This window comes from Solenopsis invicta, chromosome 2 (assembly GCF_016802725.1).
Source record: "Solenopsis invicta isolate M01_SB chromosome 2, UNIL_Sinv_3.0, whole genome shotgun sequence".
NCBI classification, from domain to species: Eukaryota; Metazoa; Arthropoda; class Insecta; order Hymenoptera; family Formicidae; genus Solenopsis; species Solenopsis invicta.
In genome coordinates, this window is record NC_052665.1 from 26,410,955 (window position 1) to 26,430,255 (window position 19,301).

At 28.5% G+C, this 19,301-nt stretch overlaps 4 protein-coding genes across 9 annotated transcripts; 2 read left to right on the plus strand and 2 right to left on the minus strand.

The window, feature by feature from the left end:
* Positions 1 to 2,203: 2,203 nt before the first annotated feature.
* Positions 2,204 to 5,232, minus strand: LOC113005739. Of its 2 annotated transcripts, XM_039446024.1 has the most exons (9): positions 4,754 to 5,232; positions 4,511 to 4,650; positions 4,238 to 4,330; positions 3,794 to 3,968; positions 3,513 to 3,610; positions 3,293 to 3,427; positions 3,134 to 3,215; positions 2,806 to 3,043; positions 2,204 to 2,706 (listed from the first exon to the last, which is right to left on the minus strand). In XM_039446024.1, exons 1-8 carry the CDS (start codon positions 5,019 to 5,021, stop codon positions 3,039 to 3,041), a joined length of 996 nt encoding a protein of 331 aa, XP_039301958.1. In that variant the 5' UTR covers positions 5,022 to 5,232; the 3' UTR covers positions 2,204 to 2,706; positions 2,806 to 3,038. The 2 variants fall into 2 exon arrangements, with proteins under 2 accessions (XP_039301958.1, XP_039301957.1); XM_039446023.1 differs by having other exon boundaries at positions 2,806 to 3,215.
* Positions 5,233 to 5,375: 143 nt separating this feature from the next.
* LOC120356967 lies at positions 5,376 to 8,853 on the plus strand. 5 transcript variants are annotated; one of them, XM_039446018.1, is made up of 4 exons: positions 5,376 to 5,462; positions 5,538 to 6,080; positions 6,279 to 6,428; positions 6,636 to 8,853. In XM_039446018.1, exon 4 carries the CDS (start codon positions 7,488 to 7,490, stop codon positions 8,826 to 8,828), a length of 1,341 nt encoding a protein of 446 aa, XP_039301952.1. In that variant the 5' UTR covers positions 5,376 to 5,462; positions 5,538 to 6,080; positions 6,279 to 6,428; positions 6,636 to 7,487; the 3' UTR covers positions 8,829 to 8,853. The 5 variants fall into 4 exon arrangements, with proteins under 5 accessions (XP_039301952.1, XP_039301956.1, XP_039301954.1 ...); XM_039446020.1 differs by having other exon boundaries at positions 5,538 to 6,428; XM_039446021.1 differs by having other exon boundaries at positions 6,279 to 8,853.
* Positions 8,854 to 15,968: 7,115 nt separating this feature from the next.
* On the plus strand, positions 15,969 to 17,158 carry LOC120356807 (farnesyl pyrophosphate synthase-like). The gene is made up of 3 exons (XM_039446042.1): positions 15,969 to 16,119; positions 16,359 to 16,499; positions 16,699 to 17,158. Exons 1-3 carry the CDS (start codon positions 16,033 to 16,035, stop codon positions 17,137 to 17,139), a joined length of 669 nt encoding a protein of 222 aa, XP_039301976.1. The 5' UTR covers positions 15,969 to 16,032; the 3' UTR covers positions 17,140 to 17,158.
* Positions 17,151 to 18,549, minus strand: LOC105204355 (farnesyl pyrophosphate synthase-like). The gene is made up of 3 exons (XM_026141844.2): positions 18,399 to 18,549; positions 18,019 to 18,159; positions 17,151 to 17,819 (listed from the first exon to the last, which is right to left on the minus strand). The coding sequence occupies exons 1-3, from the start codon at positions 18,483 to 18,485 to the stop codon at positions 17,379 to 17,381; spliced, it is 669 nt and encodes a 222-aa protein (XP_025997629.2). The 5' UTR covers positions 18,486 to 18,549; the 3' UTR covers positions 17,151 to 17,378.
* Between the last annotated feature and the right edge of the window lie 752 nt (positions 18,550 to 19,301).

A 19,301-nucleotide genomic window follows, 5' to 3' on the forward strand; every position in this document is an offset into this window, starting at 1 on the left:
GATTAAATCATGTCTAAAATTGAAAATTAATGTGTTTCATGATATATTTCGAAAAAACTCCCTTTTCTACAGCATTTTATAGTATTTCAACTTTAGACAGAGTATATGCGAGTAACATCCGCAAACCGATCTGTTCGAACGTATTTTGTCCAGCTTTTTTTGTGTAAAATATTCACAAAAAAAGTTTCGCTTACACACTATATGGGTCGCATTGACCCTAACAAAACTTTGCTGCCGTGCGGTTCGAATTCTAGTTGACCAAAAATGTTGATCAACAATATCAATCGAAAGAGATTTCAAACTTTTTTTACGTTTTGGTTCAAACCTCCTATCCCATTCCGTCTTCACATAGAAAGCGTTCAAAACTTCATATGGGGTCTCTCAGACCCACTTACGTGTTTAAGGGTTAAAGTTAAACGTTTAAATATTTTTAATGCTGGTTTTCAAGCGGCTTTATTGCGCCGCTTACCGTACTTACCGCCTAAAACCGGCCCTGCACCGTAACGCCTTTGCTCTCGCAACGCTCTGCTCGTCTGTTTGTGTATGCGCTCACGTAGTTCTACACCAATTCTCCGGCGTGTCTTAACTTACGATATTACGCGTTCAGAGCTCGTGACGACCTTCATCGAGCACTTCCTCCCTTAATCTACCTTAATCTACGCGAAAGAGGACCGTTTGCAACGTATGAATTATTTTGCGTCTCATTAGAATGTGAACGCCACGCCGCGCCACGCCGCACCGGTTTGTTGTAATATGCATCTTATACTTCTTTCCTGCTAACTCATTTAAAGTTTATATAGCAACTTATATAGATGGAATTTTAACATTCAAAATACAAATTGTGGTAACAATCAGAATAATGTTGAAATTATAAATGTGATTATGACAGCGAATCTAGAGGCGCGGTCGCGACTCGCGCCTATGTAGGAGAAGCGAGTCGCAGACCGACCCTTTTTTACGCGAGTCAGCGAGTTCCAAACACGCGAGATTATCAGATCTCAGTAACGGCTGAACCGATCAAGTTCCGAGTAGTCTCAAACGATAGCTTGGCCCCGACTTGTATAATAAAAGTGTTTTTATTTTTTTTTTCTCCGTGCCCTACGAGCGGAGATATCGCGACGCAAATCTAAATATTCATCTTTAATCTTTAAGAAACGTCGTCGTCGCCCTCAGGAATTCTCCCTTTCATATTTTCGACACGAGTGGCGCTGGCATACATCAGTCAGCCGTATGCGACTTGTGGTGTACTTGTGGTGTATGTGGTGTAGTACTTCTTGTCATCTTGTCATCATCATCATATCCATCGTGACAGATTCTTTAACCTGATCTTTATTCGTCAGTCATTAACAATAATTTTGGTAAGAGTCTCTGACTAGCTTTGTTTTATTCTTTTTTATTGTGAATTTATATATTTTATTATAATTTATTGCAGACATAAGAATTCCCTTATGAAAAAGTAGTATTGGTTTTAATACTGGAAAAAGTATTGGTGAAAGTACTGGAGACATAAGTACTCAAAGTACTACTAAATTCGACCATACTGACTTCGTTAGTACTCCCTCCAGTACTTCATCTAGTACTTCCTCCAGTACTTCATCTAGTACTCCCTCCAGTACTTTCTCCAGTACTTTCTCTAGTACTCCCGCCAGTACTCTTTTAGTACTTATCGAATACTCGTGGGATACTAACGTGTGGTACAGGCGCAGTACTTGCACAGTACTACCCAAGTAGAACAAAAAGTCAAGATGATATCAAAATAACGTAATTTTGACGTCATCTAGACTTTTATATAATTATTTGTTCTTCTTAGCGTAGTACATTCGTGCAGCAATAATCATCCAAGCACATAAACTTTGCTGACATAAGCCTCACGCACACAGAGAACTGTAAAAATGTTCAAGATTAGAGAGATCTTAAATTTTAAGTTCTGTCCACCAGGAAACAGAAGATAAAGTAGTGATTATTAATAATATAAATACTTTTAAACTAAAATATCGTAAACTGAAAGTAGTACATATTTTATTTTAAAATATATAAAGTTTTTTCAATCTGTTATTTAACTGTTTAAACAATTAACAGTTACACAACGTGTACACATTAAATATTAAGTAAGGACATTTTATCTTCTTTTATTATATTGTATCTTTATAACATAGAACTGTTTTACATTTTAGAACAAAACAATCTTTTACTTTTTTGCCCTCATCTACAAAAATCTAAATTCTATAACATAAAAAATAATCTCTTTATAATTTCAATTTAACAATGTTATAATATCTGCAAATATCGGTTTTTGGTATATAGTTTTATAAAATAAAAATATCCGTAAAGTACATATTCTTTGGCAAAATCTAGAAAACTGGGATAGTTTTCACACGACGAACTGCATTTTTGCAACTGTTTTATATTTTAAAACAAAATAATCTTTTACGTTTTTGCCATCTCATCTACAAAAATCTGGATTCTAAAATATGTAAAATAATCTCTTTATAACTTCAATTTAACAATGTTATAAAATCTGCAAGTAACGGTTATTGATATAGTCATAAAAAAAAATATCCGTAAAGTACACATTCTTTGGCAGAATCTAGGGAGCTGGGATAGTTTTCACTACACGACGAACTGCATTGTTGCATTTGCGTTTGGCTGCGTTGTAAAATTCTTTTTCTGCATTTTTTTCATTAGGAAATCGTTTCAAGACATAATCTGTAACATACAGATATAACGTTTAAAAATATTTCAAAGTAAAATATAACATATAATTAATCGTGGTGATATTGCATAACAAGATTTATATTAACTAACCTTTACAAGCATTCAGTTTATGAGGATCTAACATCGGTTTTACTTTAGGCTTCTGACCTTCAGGTAATTTAGAATATAAATTTGGTAGTTTACCAGTAACACTGCTAGCATCTAATGTTTCGGAACCAAAGACATGTAATAACAAGTCATTTGTTAATTTTTTTACGCTGCTGTGATCGCTATTTTTCAACGCATACTTATCGATGAAAACACCTTCAGCCAATTGAACTTTGTCACTCTGTGCATAAAAATAATATTATTCATGTTACATATTAAAATTTCCATAAAAATTTGTGTATGTATGCGATTCAGTAAAATTGTACAGCACCTCTAGCTGTAGTACGGATTTTGTTTTTATATTCTCTAGATCCGCTAGCAGAAAGAATGTTTTCTTTGTTACATTCAACAGCCTTTATAAATAATAATTATTATTAATAATACAGAAAAAAATAACTGTCTTTAAAAATTTAAGTACATCATATATTACCTTATGATAGTTAGTTTCTGTTTCGTCCTGTGCAATATCTAGTAATTCAGTCTTAATTTCCTTTATTCCAAATGAAAAGGTACTGGAGCTTTGTTTGTGTCGCACGTTTGACTTTTCATCAACGTTTGCCCTCATCTACAATTTTTAATATTATTAATAAATTATTAAAACAATCCTTTTATTGTAAAGCATAATAAATTCTTAAAATTTTTTGACATACTTGAGCCAATGTATTATCTACAAGTTTTGAAGTAATATCATCCACTGTTTTTACATTTTTCAAAACTCTTGTAATTATTGAGTCAATTTTTGATACGTCTGAAACGTGTATATAAATTCTATTTCAGCCCAAAATAAAAGTAAAATATATACTCACATTATTTTTTACACAAATTAAATACTTTATATTTTAAGAAATTCAATAATTACTACTTTATAATTTGAAAAATAACTGTTAATGAGGAATGTAATTTTTATTATTTCTAAGTAAAAATAACATACTTTGCAGAGCGAGTAAATTAACATTTTCTTCTTTTAACTTCTTATTTTGATAAGTTAAATCACTGATTTTCTCTAACAGTGCATTTTTCGATTTTTTTGACATGTTGAAATTATCATCTGAACTGTCATCGACTGATTCTTCTGATTCTTCTTCTGATTCTTCTATAGTATCATACTACGAATAAAAGTAAATGTTAACTAGTGAATACGATTTTAAAAATAAACTACAGATAAATACAAAATAATTGTAAAACTTAAAAATATAATGTTAGCCCAATTATGATACAATATTACATTTAACGTTAATAAAATGTTTTTTTTCGTTGTACAAAATTTCTAACATTTTTAAATACAGAAATATTTAAAACATAAATCTAAAACATTATTCGTAAAAAGATTGAACCTTTGTCATCAACAAGTGTTATAATAGGTAATAACATTTACCTTCGGCTGCTGTGATTTATATTCAGCGAAGAATGTAGCAGACTTATCAACATTACTAGACATTTTTTTATTTTTTGGAGCAGATGTTAACGTCTAAAAAAGCAATCAACATATAATTTAAAAATTAGTGCGAAAAGTTACTCAGAACTAAAATTTAACAATCCCAAAATAAATTTATACAAAAAATTCTGGTAAAAGGTTATGTTTTTACCTACAATATAAAAAGATAAAAAGATAAAATATTGTATCGTTTTATTTCTTACTAAACATCACCTTTTTTGTCGCTGCTTGTTTTATATTATCACTATCCCCGTCATGCTGTTTTTTTGCTAAATTTCGTCGATCCTGTCTGGTAGGATTGATAATACCATACTTTATCAGTGAGTTTTGATTCTCACACATGACAGTCCATGCTAAAATTAATTTAAATGTTCGTATTTATCTGAATATTATTAATGACGTAATATTTCATCGTATGTTACAAAACAGTTTTAATGTAATTTTTAAATTACTTACGACCAGATGCAAGTATCTTAACGACAACTTTATTCCACTCGCAGTCTTTGGTTCCTTTTTTCGTAATATTCGCAGGCCCTACGTCGCACCTTGGCCAAAGTATTGTAGTTTCGGATTCATTATCAATTAAACTTTGTATGGTATCTGCATTTATTTCATCATTTTTACATTGCAACCAATCTTGGAAGCCAATCCCGAGTTCATTGTTTTCATTCGAGAATTGCACTAATATGCACTTCTCGTCACTTATATTCCACTTATAACTCATTTTGATTTAATCACAAAATATAAATTACTTTGGATCGAGAACATAAAACACGTTCACTTTATTCTATTATTCACGTAATATTGCTTTGTTTTTGATCGAAGGAGGTTATTAAGTACGGCTAATATAGCAGAGAACTCGAGATATAAAGCGCGCGCTTACGTCTCGTTCTCTGCCATCAGCCTACGTCATGTGACTCGTTTCCTTGTGTCTGATTGGGGGGTATACACCAATCAGATGCAAGGGCTCACTGAGCACAGTAAGGCTGTGTTCGGAAACATCACCCGAGTGCCATGTATCATTTTATCCTTGTTGTTCACCGAATGTTAAACAAGGATAAGATGATACACGAGGGCACTCGGGTGATGTTTCCGAGAGTAGCCTGAGCGATTGTAATTGCGTACTGAATGCACGCAATAGCTTGTGTGGAACGTGTTCGGTTAGGTTTGTTATTATGAATATAATCTAATATTTGTATTTAAGAGAATTTCCGGATTTGACATCACCTTGTGTTTACAGTCATTAAGTGGAATTAATAATTATTTTATGTAATTGTACAAATAAGATCGTATGATCTTGCCTTACATGTGAAATATGAAAATAAGGGGTCCTTATAAAAAGTATATGGAGAATGGAATTCCTAAATCAACTTATTTCTTACGTCTCAAAAAAGGTAGACAATTACTTGTTGATGAAGTTCAAAACGCAGATGTAAGTATTAAATCACATTTTCATTACTTTTATCATGTTTCTTCTGTCATAAACATTTATTTATTATCAAAAAATTAAGAATATTCTTTTATAAACATTTATTCATTATTTTAAAAAATTAATTCAAAACAAAATTATCATTAATTTTGAAATAGTTGTTATAAACAAAAAATGCTGTAAAAGTAATTGTTGAAGTTTCTATGTGTTACTATTTTTATACAGGAAATAGAATCTGGAAGTAGTTATCAAGGTTCTAGTAATATGGATATTATCGGTGATGAAATTATTGGTGAACAACATAATGTTTATGAAACAGGTCAGAGTGCAATGAGCGAATGTGCTGAAGATAATGTAAGAAGTATATTCTTATTTTTAATATATGTTAACATTTATTAGTATTTAGGAAAACATGCTATAATTAAATGCTTAAGCGATTTCAAATAAGACTTAAACTTAAATTAAAAAATGTTTTGTTCATTTTGGGATCAAATTTAGAAATGCTTACATCATGCATCATTTATTCAAAATTAAAAAAAAAATCATTCACAGGATAATACTGGTTCAGACAGAGAGGAAAATAATGAAAATCTATCAGAGGAAAATAATCAGTCAGAAAACAATAAAGAAAATGAAAATCCTCCAGAACACGACAACAACGAATATGGTTTTGATGATGAAATAACATATGATAACCATCAAGTAAGTAATGATTTTAAAACTGTGACAGTTTATAACGTTCCGAATTAACAACATATCATCATGTAGTTATTTTTATGTATTAAGTATTTGATTTTTAATATACATTACTTTTAGAAATGTTTAACAAAAAGTAATATGCAAGTAAAATATTAACTTTAATTATGTCATTAAAACATTGTGTAATTTTTAAACAATCATTATTCTCAGGAACGAGGTGCTCCACTATACGAATCTTGCAGCTTAACATTAGAAGAAAGTGAATTGCTCATTATGAATTTTATAATTCGTCACAACATCACTGATGTCGGATTAGAAGATCTTTTATCTCTCATTAACTGTCATCTTCCTACGATAGTGCACAAATCGAAATATCTTTTTTTAAACAAATTTCCAAAAACTGCTAACATTGTAACACATTTCTACTGCATTAATTGTTTCACTTTATTCGATTTTGTTGGGAAAAACATAAATACAAAATGTCCCGATTGCCGTAAAAAGTACAACCAGAAAGTATTGCAACACGATGGAAATTTTTTTATACAACTTCCACTTAAAGAACAATTAAGTAATGTAGTTAGTAGTTATTATAATAAGTTTCAGAGAATGACACTAATTACATATCAGATATTTGTAGTGGAAGTGTGTACAAATCATTACAGCGTAAAAATAAAATTTCCGATCTCGATATTACACTTCAATGGAATACGGATGGGGTAGAAGTGTTTAAATCTTCTAAAGTATCTATGTGGCCTATTCAAGTTGCAATTAATGAGTTACCGTACCGTGACAGACGAAACTCTATTATTTTATGTGGATTATGGTACGGAACGGTGAAATCAAACATGCAGTTGTTCCTAAAGCCATTTGTAAACGATTTAAGAGATTTACACTATTACTAACGATATTACTTTTACTCCATCTGGACAAATAGATCGTATAACAATAAAAGTGCACACTCTTCTTTCCCCAATCGATTCTGTTGCTAGACCAGTCGTTCAGTATATTTCCCAATATAATGGGAAATTTGGATGTAGCTTGTGTTTTAATAAAGGAGAGAGAATGCGAGTTGGGAAAGGCCATGCACGTGTCTTTTGCGGCGGAATAGGAATTAAGAGATCGAAAAAAAAACATGAAAAACATGTAGAAAAAGCAATTACTGAAAAACGGCGAGTGTTTGGAGTTAAAGGTTTTTCACTAACAATGTTTATACCTTTGTTCAATATTATATATTCCTTTCTGCCCGAATATATGCACTGTGTATTGCTAGGTGTTTGCAAAACATTTGCCACTATGTGGTTTGATTCAAAGAATTTTCAGAAACCGTGGTACATAGGAACAAGAGTTAATTTGTATGATCAAAAATTGAAGAAAATTATGCCTTGTCACGAAATTTCTAGAACTACTGACTCTATTGAAAACTTCGGATTGTGGGAAGCATCTCAGTGGAAACACCACTTACTTTATTACTCGCTTGTATGTTTGAAAGATATATTACCTTTACGTTATTACAAACACTGGCTGCTTTTAGTTTTTAGTATTTATACTATCCTAAAGGATAGATTTAGTATTCAGGAATTCAGGTCTGCTAAACGAGCTTTGCAACAATTTGTTGAAGATACTGAAACTCTATACGGAAAGGAGTATATGAAATACAACATTCATCTTCTCCTTCATATCCCAGATAGTGTAAAACAGTTTGGTGCTTTATGGGCTTGGTCGGCGTTTCCGTTTGAGCATTACAATGGTATTTTAACCAAAATGTTTCACAATTCTCAGAGCGTTCCTCAACAAATTTGTAAATCTTATTTAAGTTTGCAAAACATTAAGAACAGTACTATTTTTCTTCAACAAAATTGCAGTGTATCAGGAAAATCACTGTTTAATAAAATGTTTGGGGACTCAAATATTGATAAGTATCTTCATTTTGGGCTTTTAAAAATTTGTGGATGTGCTCAACATGTGGAATTATCTGTTATAGAGCAACATTTAATAACAGAAGTTTTAGGAGAAGAAATTATGACTAATGCGTGCAGCTACGATCGTTTCATTTATAAAAACATATTGTGTCATTGCAGTGATAGACAACTGAAAAGAAGACATAACAGTACTGTCCAAACTAGAGATAAGATAATTGACATATGCAACATTCTAACTGTTACAACCGCAAACAGTCAAATTAAACAATGTGTTATTATAGGAAAAGTGTTTGAAGTATTGAACAAAGTACTTTGTACACATGGAGCAATTTCTTCTAATTCATTTTCTACAGTAGTCATGTTAACTGAGAACAAAATGTGCTGTTTACCAGAGAATTTATTACGGAAATGTATTCTTATACCCTATATTGATAACAAGACATTTGTTATTATTCCTATTGTAAATCTTGTCGAAACTGATTGAAAAAGTTAATAAAATAAATAAAAATTACATACTATATCTCTTACAATATTGAAAAAAACCTACTTTTTTCTCTTCAACGTTACTATGTGCAGTATTAAATCCTAAATTGTATTATAATTTTATATTTGCATCATAATTATGCTTATAAATTTTTATACAGTGTTGTAAAACGTGTTCAATTTTTGTTTCCTCATAGAGGAAGCTTTGTGATGGTGGAAAAAAAAATTTTCTAGATTTTAAAAGAAATAGGTTCAGAATGTTCCAAAATGTCGAGAAATTGTATTAAAAAATGTCCGGATTTTTGTATAAGCATCTACTTCTACAATTTTTTAGATATCGGGATACATTTTTTTTTTTAATCAATAGAGTATCATAGAAAGTATGTCCTCCTCAAATTTTATTAAAATTGGTCAACCGGTATGGATTTTAGGAGGATTTTTATTTTTTAGAAAAGTGTTTTACGCTATAGCTTTCTCCATATTTAAGATAACAATTCATTTCTAATTCTATCATATTCCTCAGTTTTTTCTACCCCTATTTCATATATAATTTTTTAAGATTTGGTTAATTAGTTCTGGAATTACAGACGTTTTAAATTTCGGAGAATCCGTACATATTATACATAGAACCCTTATAAAGTCTAATCAACCAGATTTTAAAGAATTATATATGAAATAAGAAATATCTGCAATTAGTAGGAATCGTTTTAGCGTAAAAACATTAATTATTTACTTGATTTTTGTAATAGTATAACAGATATTAGTATAACAGGTATTAGTCGCAATAAAGCTTATCACACAATAAAAAAAAGTGCGCAAGTAGAAACTTGCACATTGCTTCCTCATAGTTTTTAAGTGTACAAGTAGAAACTTGCACATTGCTTCCTTATAGTTTTTAAGTGTGCAAGTAGAAACCTTCGCTCACAAAGCTTCCTCTATGAGGAAGCCAAAACAAATAAATATTAATAATTATAAAATTTTATATTTAAACTTCACAAATGTGTAAATTTGTTTTATTACATACACTAATTTACATATACTAATAGATCTTAAAAAGTTATTAGTTTATTAACATTTTGGTATTATTTTTTAATTGTATAGAGTAACTTATATACAAAAACAAATATTTGAAAAGAATCATATGACATATAATTAAGTAATATCATATAAATGTAGATATAAAATTGCCTTAAGTTTACAAAATATATATTTAAAAATTTTAGAGTACTGACGATTGTTATCGTTTTATCGCGCTGCAGTATTGATAGTTTAGTATGTTAATTTAGTATTTTATTAATTTAGTATTTCTAAGATGTACGTTACGAAAACGTAGTACTATAGTAATCAGTACTCAGTACTGAGTGATCAATACTCTAAGTATTGACAGTATTAGTATGTTAATACTCATGAATATTGCAGAATGGTCAGTACTGTGCCTATTAGTTCTTACAGCACTGGCAGTACTATCACAATAGTACTCCAAATATTAATCTGATAAAGTACTGACCACTTCAATACTTTGAAGTACTAATGAGTATTATTGCTTGTAGTACTGCCAGTACTGTAAGCACTGACAAACACAGTACTGACCATTCCGCAGTATTCATGAGTATTAACATACTAATACTCTCAATACTACGAGTACTGATTACTCAGTACTGAGTACTGATTGCTAGTACTACTTTTTTGTAAGGGTTGCATTGAACATTGAGCTACAAAATAAATTATGATCAGAAATATTTAAATAGTCCGTCAGTGGAGGAGACAGACATTGCGCTGCAAATAGATAATAAAATATCATTACAAGAACACGATGCCAATATTGAAAAAAATATAATATAACAATTGTCAACTTTGAACAATCCGTTTTTCATGAAAGCTATGGAAGAGTACATGTCATGTGAATTATATAAAAACGATACGGCGGATGCTCGTATGCATAATACTCATAATTCCAAAGCAAGGTCAGATACATAATTTAAACGTATATATATATATATATATATATATATATATAATCTTTTCAAAGAAAGGTAAAAAAAAGCGCCTATGTGTGTTGCGCGCAACTTATCTTGAAATTGTGTAATCTAATAAAAATGATATACGTTTATTAAAAAAAAAATGTGTGAAATCTTTTAAAGTGCGCCTATTATAAAGAGAATATACTTTTTCAACAAAATTAAAGTAGTAGTATTTGTATTTTCTTTGAAAAACTTCTATTCTAACTCAACTAGTAGTATCTTCAACTTTTATACAAATCCCACGTGGTACTATCTCTGTATTGTCATTGAAAAATCTTTGTATTTTAAAAATTCAAGTGATAGCATTTTTAATTCTCATTGAAAAATTTTATTCTAACCCAAGTAGTATTTCCTTAAATATTGTGTAATTTAATTTAACCTAAACGCATTTTTCCAAAAAATCTTTTAAATAATCAAAGTGTACTATTTTTGTATTTTTATTGAAAAATCTTTCAATTTTAACCCAAGTGGTTGTATTTAATTTTAATAAGTTTCAATGGAATATATAACATTTAATTTAAAAGATTAAAGAGGAAACGGTACAAAATGAGAAAATTTTATTAAATAAAAAATTTTTGATGTACAAAAACATGGTGCACTTTAAAGATTTCACATATTTTTTTTTTTAATAAACGTATATCATTTTTATTAGATTATACAATTTCAAGATAAGTTGCGCGCAACACACATAGGTGCTTTTTTTACCTTTTTTCTGAAAAAGTAATATATATATATATATATATATATATATATATATATATATTACTAATACCTTAAAAATGCAAACAAATAATATCTAAAATTCTTCAACAGAATAAATAAGAAAAGGCGATGAATTTATAAATGAAAATTTATTGTGTGTTTAATATATATTTTATTCCCCTCCTTCCTTTAAAATTGTCTTCAACATTTCGTTGGTATATTTTACATAAATTTCAATTTTAGAAAGAACAAATTTAATTAAATAAATATTTATACACTGGCTGAGGTGATATTTTTTGCAATAAATTGTTTACAGTTTTTTCGTAAGGGGGGAAGGGTTAGATGCTATTCAGCATCATTTATTATTAGATTAATCTAATAAAAATGTGATTAATTTTCTTATTCAATCTAGAAGCTGTGTTATGATCGAAAGTAACGACGGTACGCAGTTTGGTTGAAAAGCTGAGAAAATCACACGAATAAATATGAAGCACTAAGATTTAGCTACGAACGTAAAAGGCCTTGTTTAGATCAAGTTTTAATCAAGTTAAAATAACATATTATTTTTTTCTAAAGTACAGATAAAAATATTTGTCGTTTTTATGAAGGTTAAACTTTTTCAATTTTATAAATTCACTATTTTTATCTCTTAATTTTCTGAACTTATTGAGCTAGAATTTAACCAATATACAATAGCATTCTTAATTTTATTTACCCTTAATTTAAAAATTTTTCCTTCTCCAACACCTTCAATTCCTTTCTCCTTTCAATTTTATTTCCATTATATACTCATTCAATTCTTCCTCCGTCCTTTCTTCCTTTTTACATTATTTTATTTCTCTTTTTCTCTTTATTTTTATTTCACATTTTTATTTCTTTTAAAATCTTTAATAAAGGAGATAATATTTTATTTAAAAATTTTTTATTTTTATAGTATATAATATATAAAATTATCATGCAATATTCAACCATCATTAAAGAAAACCTTTAAACACGTATTCAATTGAATTTTTAATTTCATTCATTCTTCATTTAAAAAATCTTTACCTTCTCCAACACCTTCAATTCCTTTCTCCTTTCAATTTTATTTTAATTATACACTTCTTCAATCTTTTCTCTTTCTTCACTTCCTTTTCATATTATTTTATTCCTCTTTTTTTCTTTATAATCATTTCACATTTTTAAAAATATTTACTAAAATAGATAAAATTCTATTAAAGAAAAATTTTAAAAGTTTTTAAATATTTACTAAAATTGATAATATTCTATTAGAGAAATTTTTATTTTTTTAAAACAAACTATTAAATATCAAATGATATTTACTCTTTATTAAAAAATCTTTAAATCGTTACCTTCTCCACCTTCTTAAATTCCTTTCTCCTTTCTGTATAAGTGCCATTTCAAAACTCTTCTTCCTTCTATCATTAATTCATTCTTATACTTTTTCTAATCCAACCTCACAATAATAATATTTAAGAACATTTTAACTACAACAATGTAATAAATGTTAAACGAAATTGCTATCTGAAAATAAAGTACAGCACAAAGTATTAATTCTTTCTAAAGATAATTTTTACAACCATAAATAAAGACGTTTAATAAAACTTATCTGAAACATGAAATCCATCAAGAAAAAGAAAAAATCTTTAAACGCAGGGAACAGAACCAACACAATAAATAAATTTGTAATAATTAATTTAATAATATAATAATATTACACTATTAACTTCTTTATGCATATAACAGTTATTATATCTGCAACTATCAACACGATCTCTGCTATGACAACCGTTCACGAAGTTAGCACAGCAATAAAACCAATCAGCACTTCGGAAAAGCGACAACAATAAATTCAATAATTCGAGAATCGATGCAATACATTTTTTCAGAAAGGACTAGCACGCACGCGCGCTAACACGCGCGCTTTCAAAACTATAGATTTCATTTTTTAATCATTATTATTATATTTTTTTTGTATAATATTTAATTAAATATAATTATATATGACACACTATTTTAAAATCTATATTAAAAGAGATAATGTTCAGTTAAAGAAATTTTTATTCTTAAAACACAAAGTGTCATAATACCATGTAAAATTCACCCATTAATAAAATAATCTTGCGATCAATTTCATTCTTAATACGTTTCGGCTTTTATTTATCAATCTGTATCTTTTCCACTTTCTTTAATTCCTTTTTACTTTTTATTTTTTTTTCTATTTTCACTCTCACAATGCTTCCTCCTTTTTTCTTTCATTATTTCTCACCTCTTCGTAACCTCTTCCTTCATTGCACACTTTTTAAAATCTTTATTAAAAGAGATAATGTTCGATTAAAGAAATTTTCATTACTATAACACAAAATCTCAAAATATGGTATAATATTTACCCATTATTAAAAAAAAATCTTCAAACTCGTGTTCAATTGCACTTTTAATTTTTTCCATCTTTTATTTAAAAATCTGTACTTTCTCCGCTTTTTTAATATCTTTCTCCTGTCTATTTTTTTTATATTTTACACTCTCACGATTCTTCCTCCTTTCTTTTTACATTATTTCATTCCTCTTTGTTTCTCTACTTTCATTGCACATTTTTTTTAAATCTTTACTAAAAGAGATAATTTTCGATTAAATAAGTTTTCATTTCTATAACACAAAATCTGAAAATGTGATATGATATGATATTTACCAATTATTAAAAATAACCTTTAAATCCATGTTCAATTGCACTTGTAATTTCTTTTATACTTCATTTAGAAATGTTTACTTTCTCCGTCTCCTTTATTTCTTTTTTTTCCCTTTTGTTCTATTTCTATTTTATGGTCCTTCAATTTCTCTCTCTCTCTCTCTCTCTCTCTCTTTCTCTCTCTTTAATTTTTGCCTTTGGTCTCCTCCTTGTTCTTCTTTCTTTCCTTCTATCCGTATATTAAAATCTTTCTTTCACCTTTCATTTCTCTGACCATTTCTTGTAAATAAAATGTAACACAAAGTATTCACGTACTTGGTTCTCTATACTAAAAGATATGGTTTCTATTTTGACTCAAGAATCGACAATTGCATTTTGCAGATTCTACTAGACCTACTTTTTCTTTCTTTTGATTAGTAAATGCATAATCTCAGATGATTCTTAAAAAGACTCCTAACATATTTTTATTATTTTTATTATTTATCTTCAACATTATTAAAAGTCTTTAAATTGAAATTGATATAGTTATTTATGTAGTACTGCTTGTTAATGTTGGGACTTATTGTGTTGAAATGTACAGAGTCCATTAAATGATAATCATATCTCAATCATTCAAAATATACCCTTTAAAAGATATTTTATTGAACAATCACGCAAAGAGATTTTATAATTCAAATCTTGCCCATAATTTTTGGATATTTACAAAATTAGTTTGAGTCAATTATAAGCAATTTACAAATTATATTTCTCTTTTTATATTTTTTACGAGAACATTTTAAATTTTAGATTTACAGATATTTTTCTTCTTTTAATATGTAAAACAAATGTAGCATAATTATATTTTATCCGTAATATCTGTCTTTGACTTTATATAACATGTATAATATTTGTTATTGAAATACAAGAAATGCCTGGAACCTAACCTAACCTAACTGAAGAGGCTCTGAGCAACTAAAAAAGCCCTACCAAATCAACGCCGGCATTCGCAAGCAGAAGGACTCGGCAGAAATTCTTACACGCGAAGAATCTATTGGGTCATCACGTCAAGATGCAGTAAGTAAAACAACGCTTTTCACCAACCAGGCGTGGCCACTAAAACGCTAGACCAGCAACAGAATCATCAGAATACTTTTGTACATTAATTTTAAATTGTAAACATTTTGTTCTGCTTTATTTTTTAAATTAAAAACATAAACAACTAGTCTGGCTATTTTTTTAATTAAAGACATAAACAACCAGTCAAAGTTTAAGAAATATTTGTTTTATAATTGAAATATATTGGTTTCCTTTTTTGTAAAGATTTGAAGACAAATTTAATTTTTTATAAAAAAGAAAAGAAAAACTGTTCGAGTGAGATAATACAAATTAATGATAATTTTTGTAAGTATAAAATCATTATAACAATATTTAATAAAATGTGTTTTCAAATATGTTGTATTTAACAATTACACTTTTATATTAATTTAATTTCAAATGTTTAAACTTTAAAAATTACTATATCAACATTTCTAAATGTTACATCAATTGTTTTTGTTTACTGGAAATGTATTAAACGAAGAGAATTTAAATAAATAATTTGATAGTTGATTTGAAATATTAATGATTGAATTAAGTAAATGACACACAACTTTTCGGATGAATCAAAATTATGTTATTATTGCAAAATTTTATTTTGATTAGATGTAATTGTATATGTTGACTAAATCATTGTTGCTTATTGTTAAAGTTTTAGTACGTTAATTGTAACGAGAATGGCTAGTTTTACACCTCAAATGATAATGGAGGAAGAATGTTAGATGATGACAGTGTGGCCGAATATTAATAACGATTTGACGGATGCAGCGAAAAGTGCGCATATAGACGTTAGCAAATGGTTGACAAAAGTAAGTATAGTTTATTAATACAAATACTAATATACAATAATCATGGATATGATATTTTTGCAATATTGCAATATTACAGCAATACTGCAGTAATATTATGTATTGTGCATGGGATCGAATATGTTTATTAATATATAAAAAGTCTATAGCGATAAAATATGAACAAATAATAAATTTAAATGAATGTATAGACTAATGTACTTTTCTATTACACATTTTATTAAACATTTTTATTACAGGTATTGGAGTACAATGTCCCAGGAGGAAAGAAAATTCGCGCGTTAACATTAATTTATTCATACAAATTATTGGCTCCAAACGAACAACAAACAAAAGAAAAACTTCGTTTGGTACGGATTTTAGGGTGGTGCATAGAACTGGTACGTAATTTTGTTCTTCTTTTCTTTATGATTACGTTTTATAAATTCAAATAAATTAAACGCAGAATGTGTCATTTTAATTTATAACGTATTTAAAGACATTATAGTGCATAATGAGCGATTTAATTAAAAATATGAAGTTTAAAATTAAATTATTGCGATTATGGATAATAATGTTGAGACATTTATTGTTACACAGTTACAAGCAGGTGGACTCATGTTAGATGACATTGAAGATAGATCGCTAATGCAAAGAGGAAAACAATGTTGGTACCAACGCAATGATGTTGGTTTAATGGCCATCAATGATGGCCTGACGTTAGAAAACTCTGTGTATTATTTAATTCAAAAGCACTTTAAGAAGGAAGATTGTTATGTTTATCTAATAGAAAGGGTCCATACGGTGAATGAAAATATATTATCTATACATAGGGGAGTACCCCAACATTGTTTTTTCCTTTTGACCGAGCAATTATATATTATGAAAATATTTCCACAGAATATATGGAAAACAATATTAAGCCAATCTCTGGATATGCTGTCAACCAACTCAGGCAAGAAGCCAAATCTGGCCTTATTTATAATGGACCGTTATAAGTCCATTGTCGAGTATAAAACATCATATTATACTTTTATTTGACCTGTAACCTCAGCAATGCACTTAGTAAGTATAACATTTTTGAATTTAAATATTGAAATTTCGAGTTTTTACAAGTTTTGAATCGACAAATTCTTTAACTTATTCTTTAAACTTCGAAACAATAATGCTTTGATAATAATAATGTGACACGTTACTTATTCCACAGGCGGGAATAAAAGACCCTGAAACGTTTGAGTGTGCAGAAGAACTTATTTTTAACGTTTTGGTCAAATTACAGGTCAAATAAAAGTATAATATGATGTTTTATACTCGACAATGGACTTATAACGGTCCATTATAAATAAGGCCAGATTTGGCTTCTTGCCTGAGTTGGTTGACAGCATATCCAGAGATTGGCTTAATATTGTTTTCCATATATTCTGTGGAAATATTTTCATAATATATAATTGCTCGGTCAAAAGGAAAAAACAATGTTGGGGTACTCCCCTATGTATAGATAATATATTTTCATTCACCGTATGGACCCTTTCTATTAGATAAACATAACAATCTTCCTTCTTAAAGTGCTTTTGAATTAAATAATACACAGAGTTTTCTAACGTCAGGCCATCATTGATGGCCATTAAACCAACATCATTGCGTTGGTACCAACATTGTTTTCCTCTTTGCATTAGCGATCTATCTTCAATGTCATCTAACATGAGTCCACCTGCTTGTAACTGTGTAACAATAAATGTCTCAACATTATTATCCATAATCGCAATAATTTAATTTTAAACTTCATATTTTTAATTAAATCGCTCATTATGCACTATAATGTCTTTAAATACGTTATAAATTAAAATGACACATTCTGCGTTTAATTTATTTGAATTTATAAAACGTAATCATAAAGAAAAGAAGAACAAAATTACGTACCAGTTCTATGCACCACCCTAAAATCCGTACCAAACGAAGTTTTTCTTTTGTTTGTTGTTCGTTTGGAGCCAATAATTTGTATGAATAAATTAATGTTAACGCGCGAATTTTCTTTCCTCCTGGGACATTGTACTCCAATACCTGTAATAAAAATGTTTAATAAAATGTGTAATAGAAAAGTACATTAGTCTATACATTCATTTAAATTTATTATTTGTTCATATTTTATCGCTATAGACTTTTTATATATTAATAAACATATTCGATCCCATGCACAATACATAATATTACTGCAGTATTGCTGTAATATTGCAATATTGCAAAAATATCATATCCATGATTATTGTATATTAGTATTTGTATTAATAAACTATACTTACTTTTGTCAACCATTTGCTAACGTCTATATGCGCACTTTTCGCTGCATCCGTCAAATCGTTATTAATATTCGGCCACACTGTCATCATCTAACATTCTTCCTCCATTATCATTTGAGGTGTAAAACTAGCCATTCTCGTTACAATTAACGTACTAAAACTTTAACAATAAGCAACAATGATTTAGTCAACATATACAATTACATCTAATCAAAATAAAATTTTGCAATAATAACATAATTTTGATTCATCCGAAAAGTTGTGTGTCATTTACTTAATTCAATCATTAATATTTCAAATCAACTATCAAATTATTTATTTAAATTCTCTTCGTTTAATACATTTCCAGTAAACAAAAACAATTGATGTAACATTTAGAAATGTTGATATAGTAATTTTTAAAGTTTAAACATTTGAAATTAAATTAATATAAAAGTGTAATTGTTAAATACAACATATTTGAAAACACATTTTATTAAATATTGTTATAATGATTTTATACTTACAAAAATTATCATTAATTTGTATTATCTCACTCGAACAGTTTTTCTTTTCTTTTTTATAAAAAATTAAATTTGTCTTCAAATCTTTACAAAAAAGGAAACCAATATATTTCAATTATAAAACAAATATTTCTTAAACTTTGACTGGTTGTTTATGTCTTTAATTAAAAAAATAGCCAGACTAGTTGTTTATGTTTTTAATTTAAAAAATAAAGCAGAACAAAATGTTTACAATTTAAAATTAATGTACAAAAGTATTCTGATGATTCTGTTGCTGGTCTAGCGTTTTAGTGGCCACGCCTGGTTGGTGAAAAGCGTTGTTTTACTTACTGCATCTTGACGTGATGACCCAATAGATTCTTCGCGTGTAAGAATTTCTGCCGAGTCCTTCTGCTTGCGAATG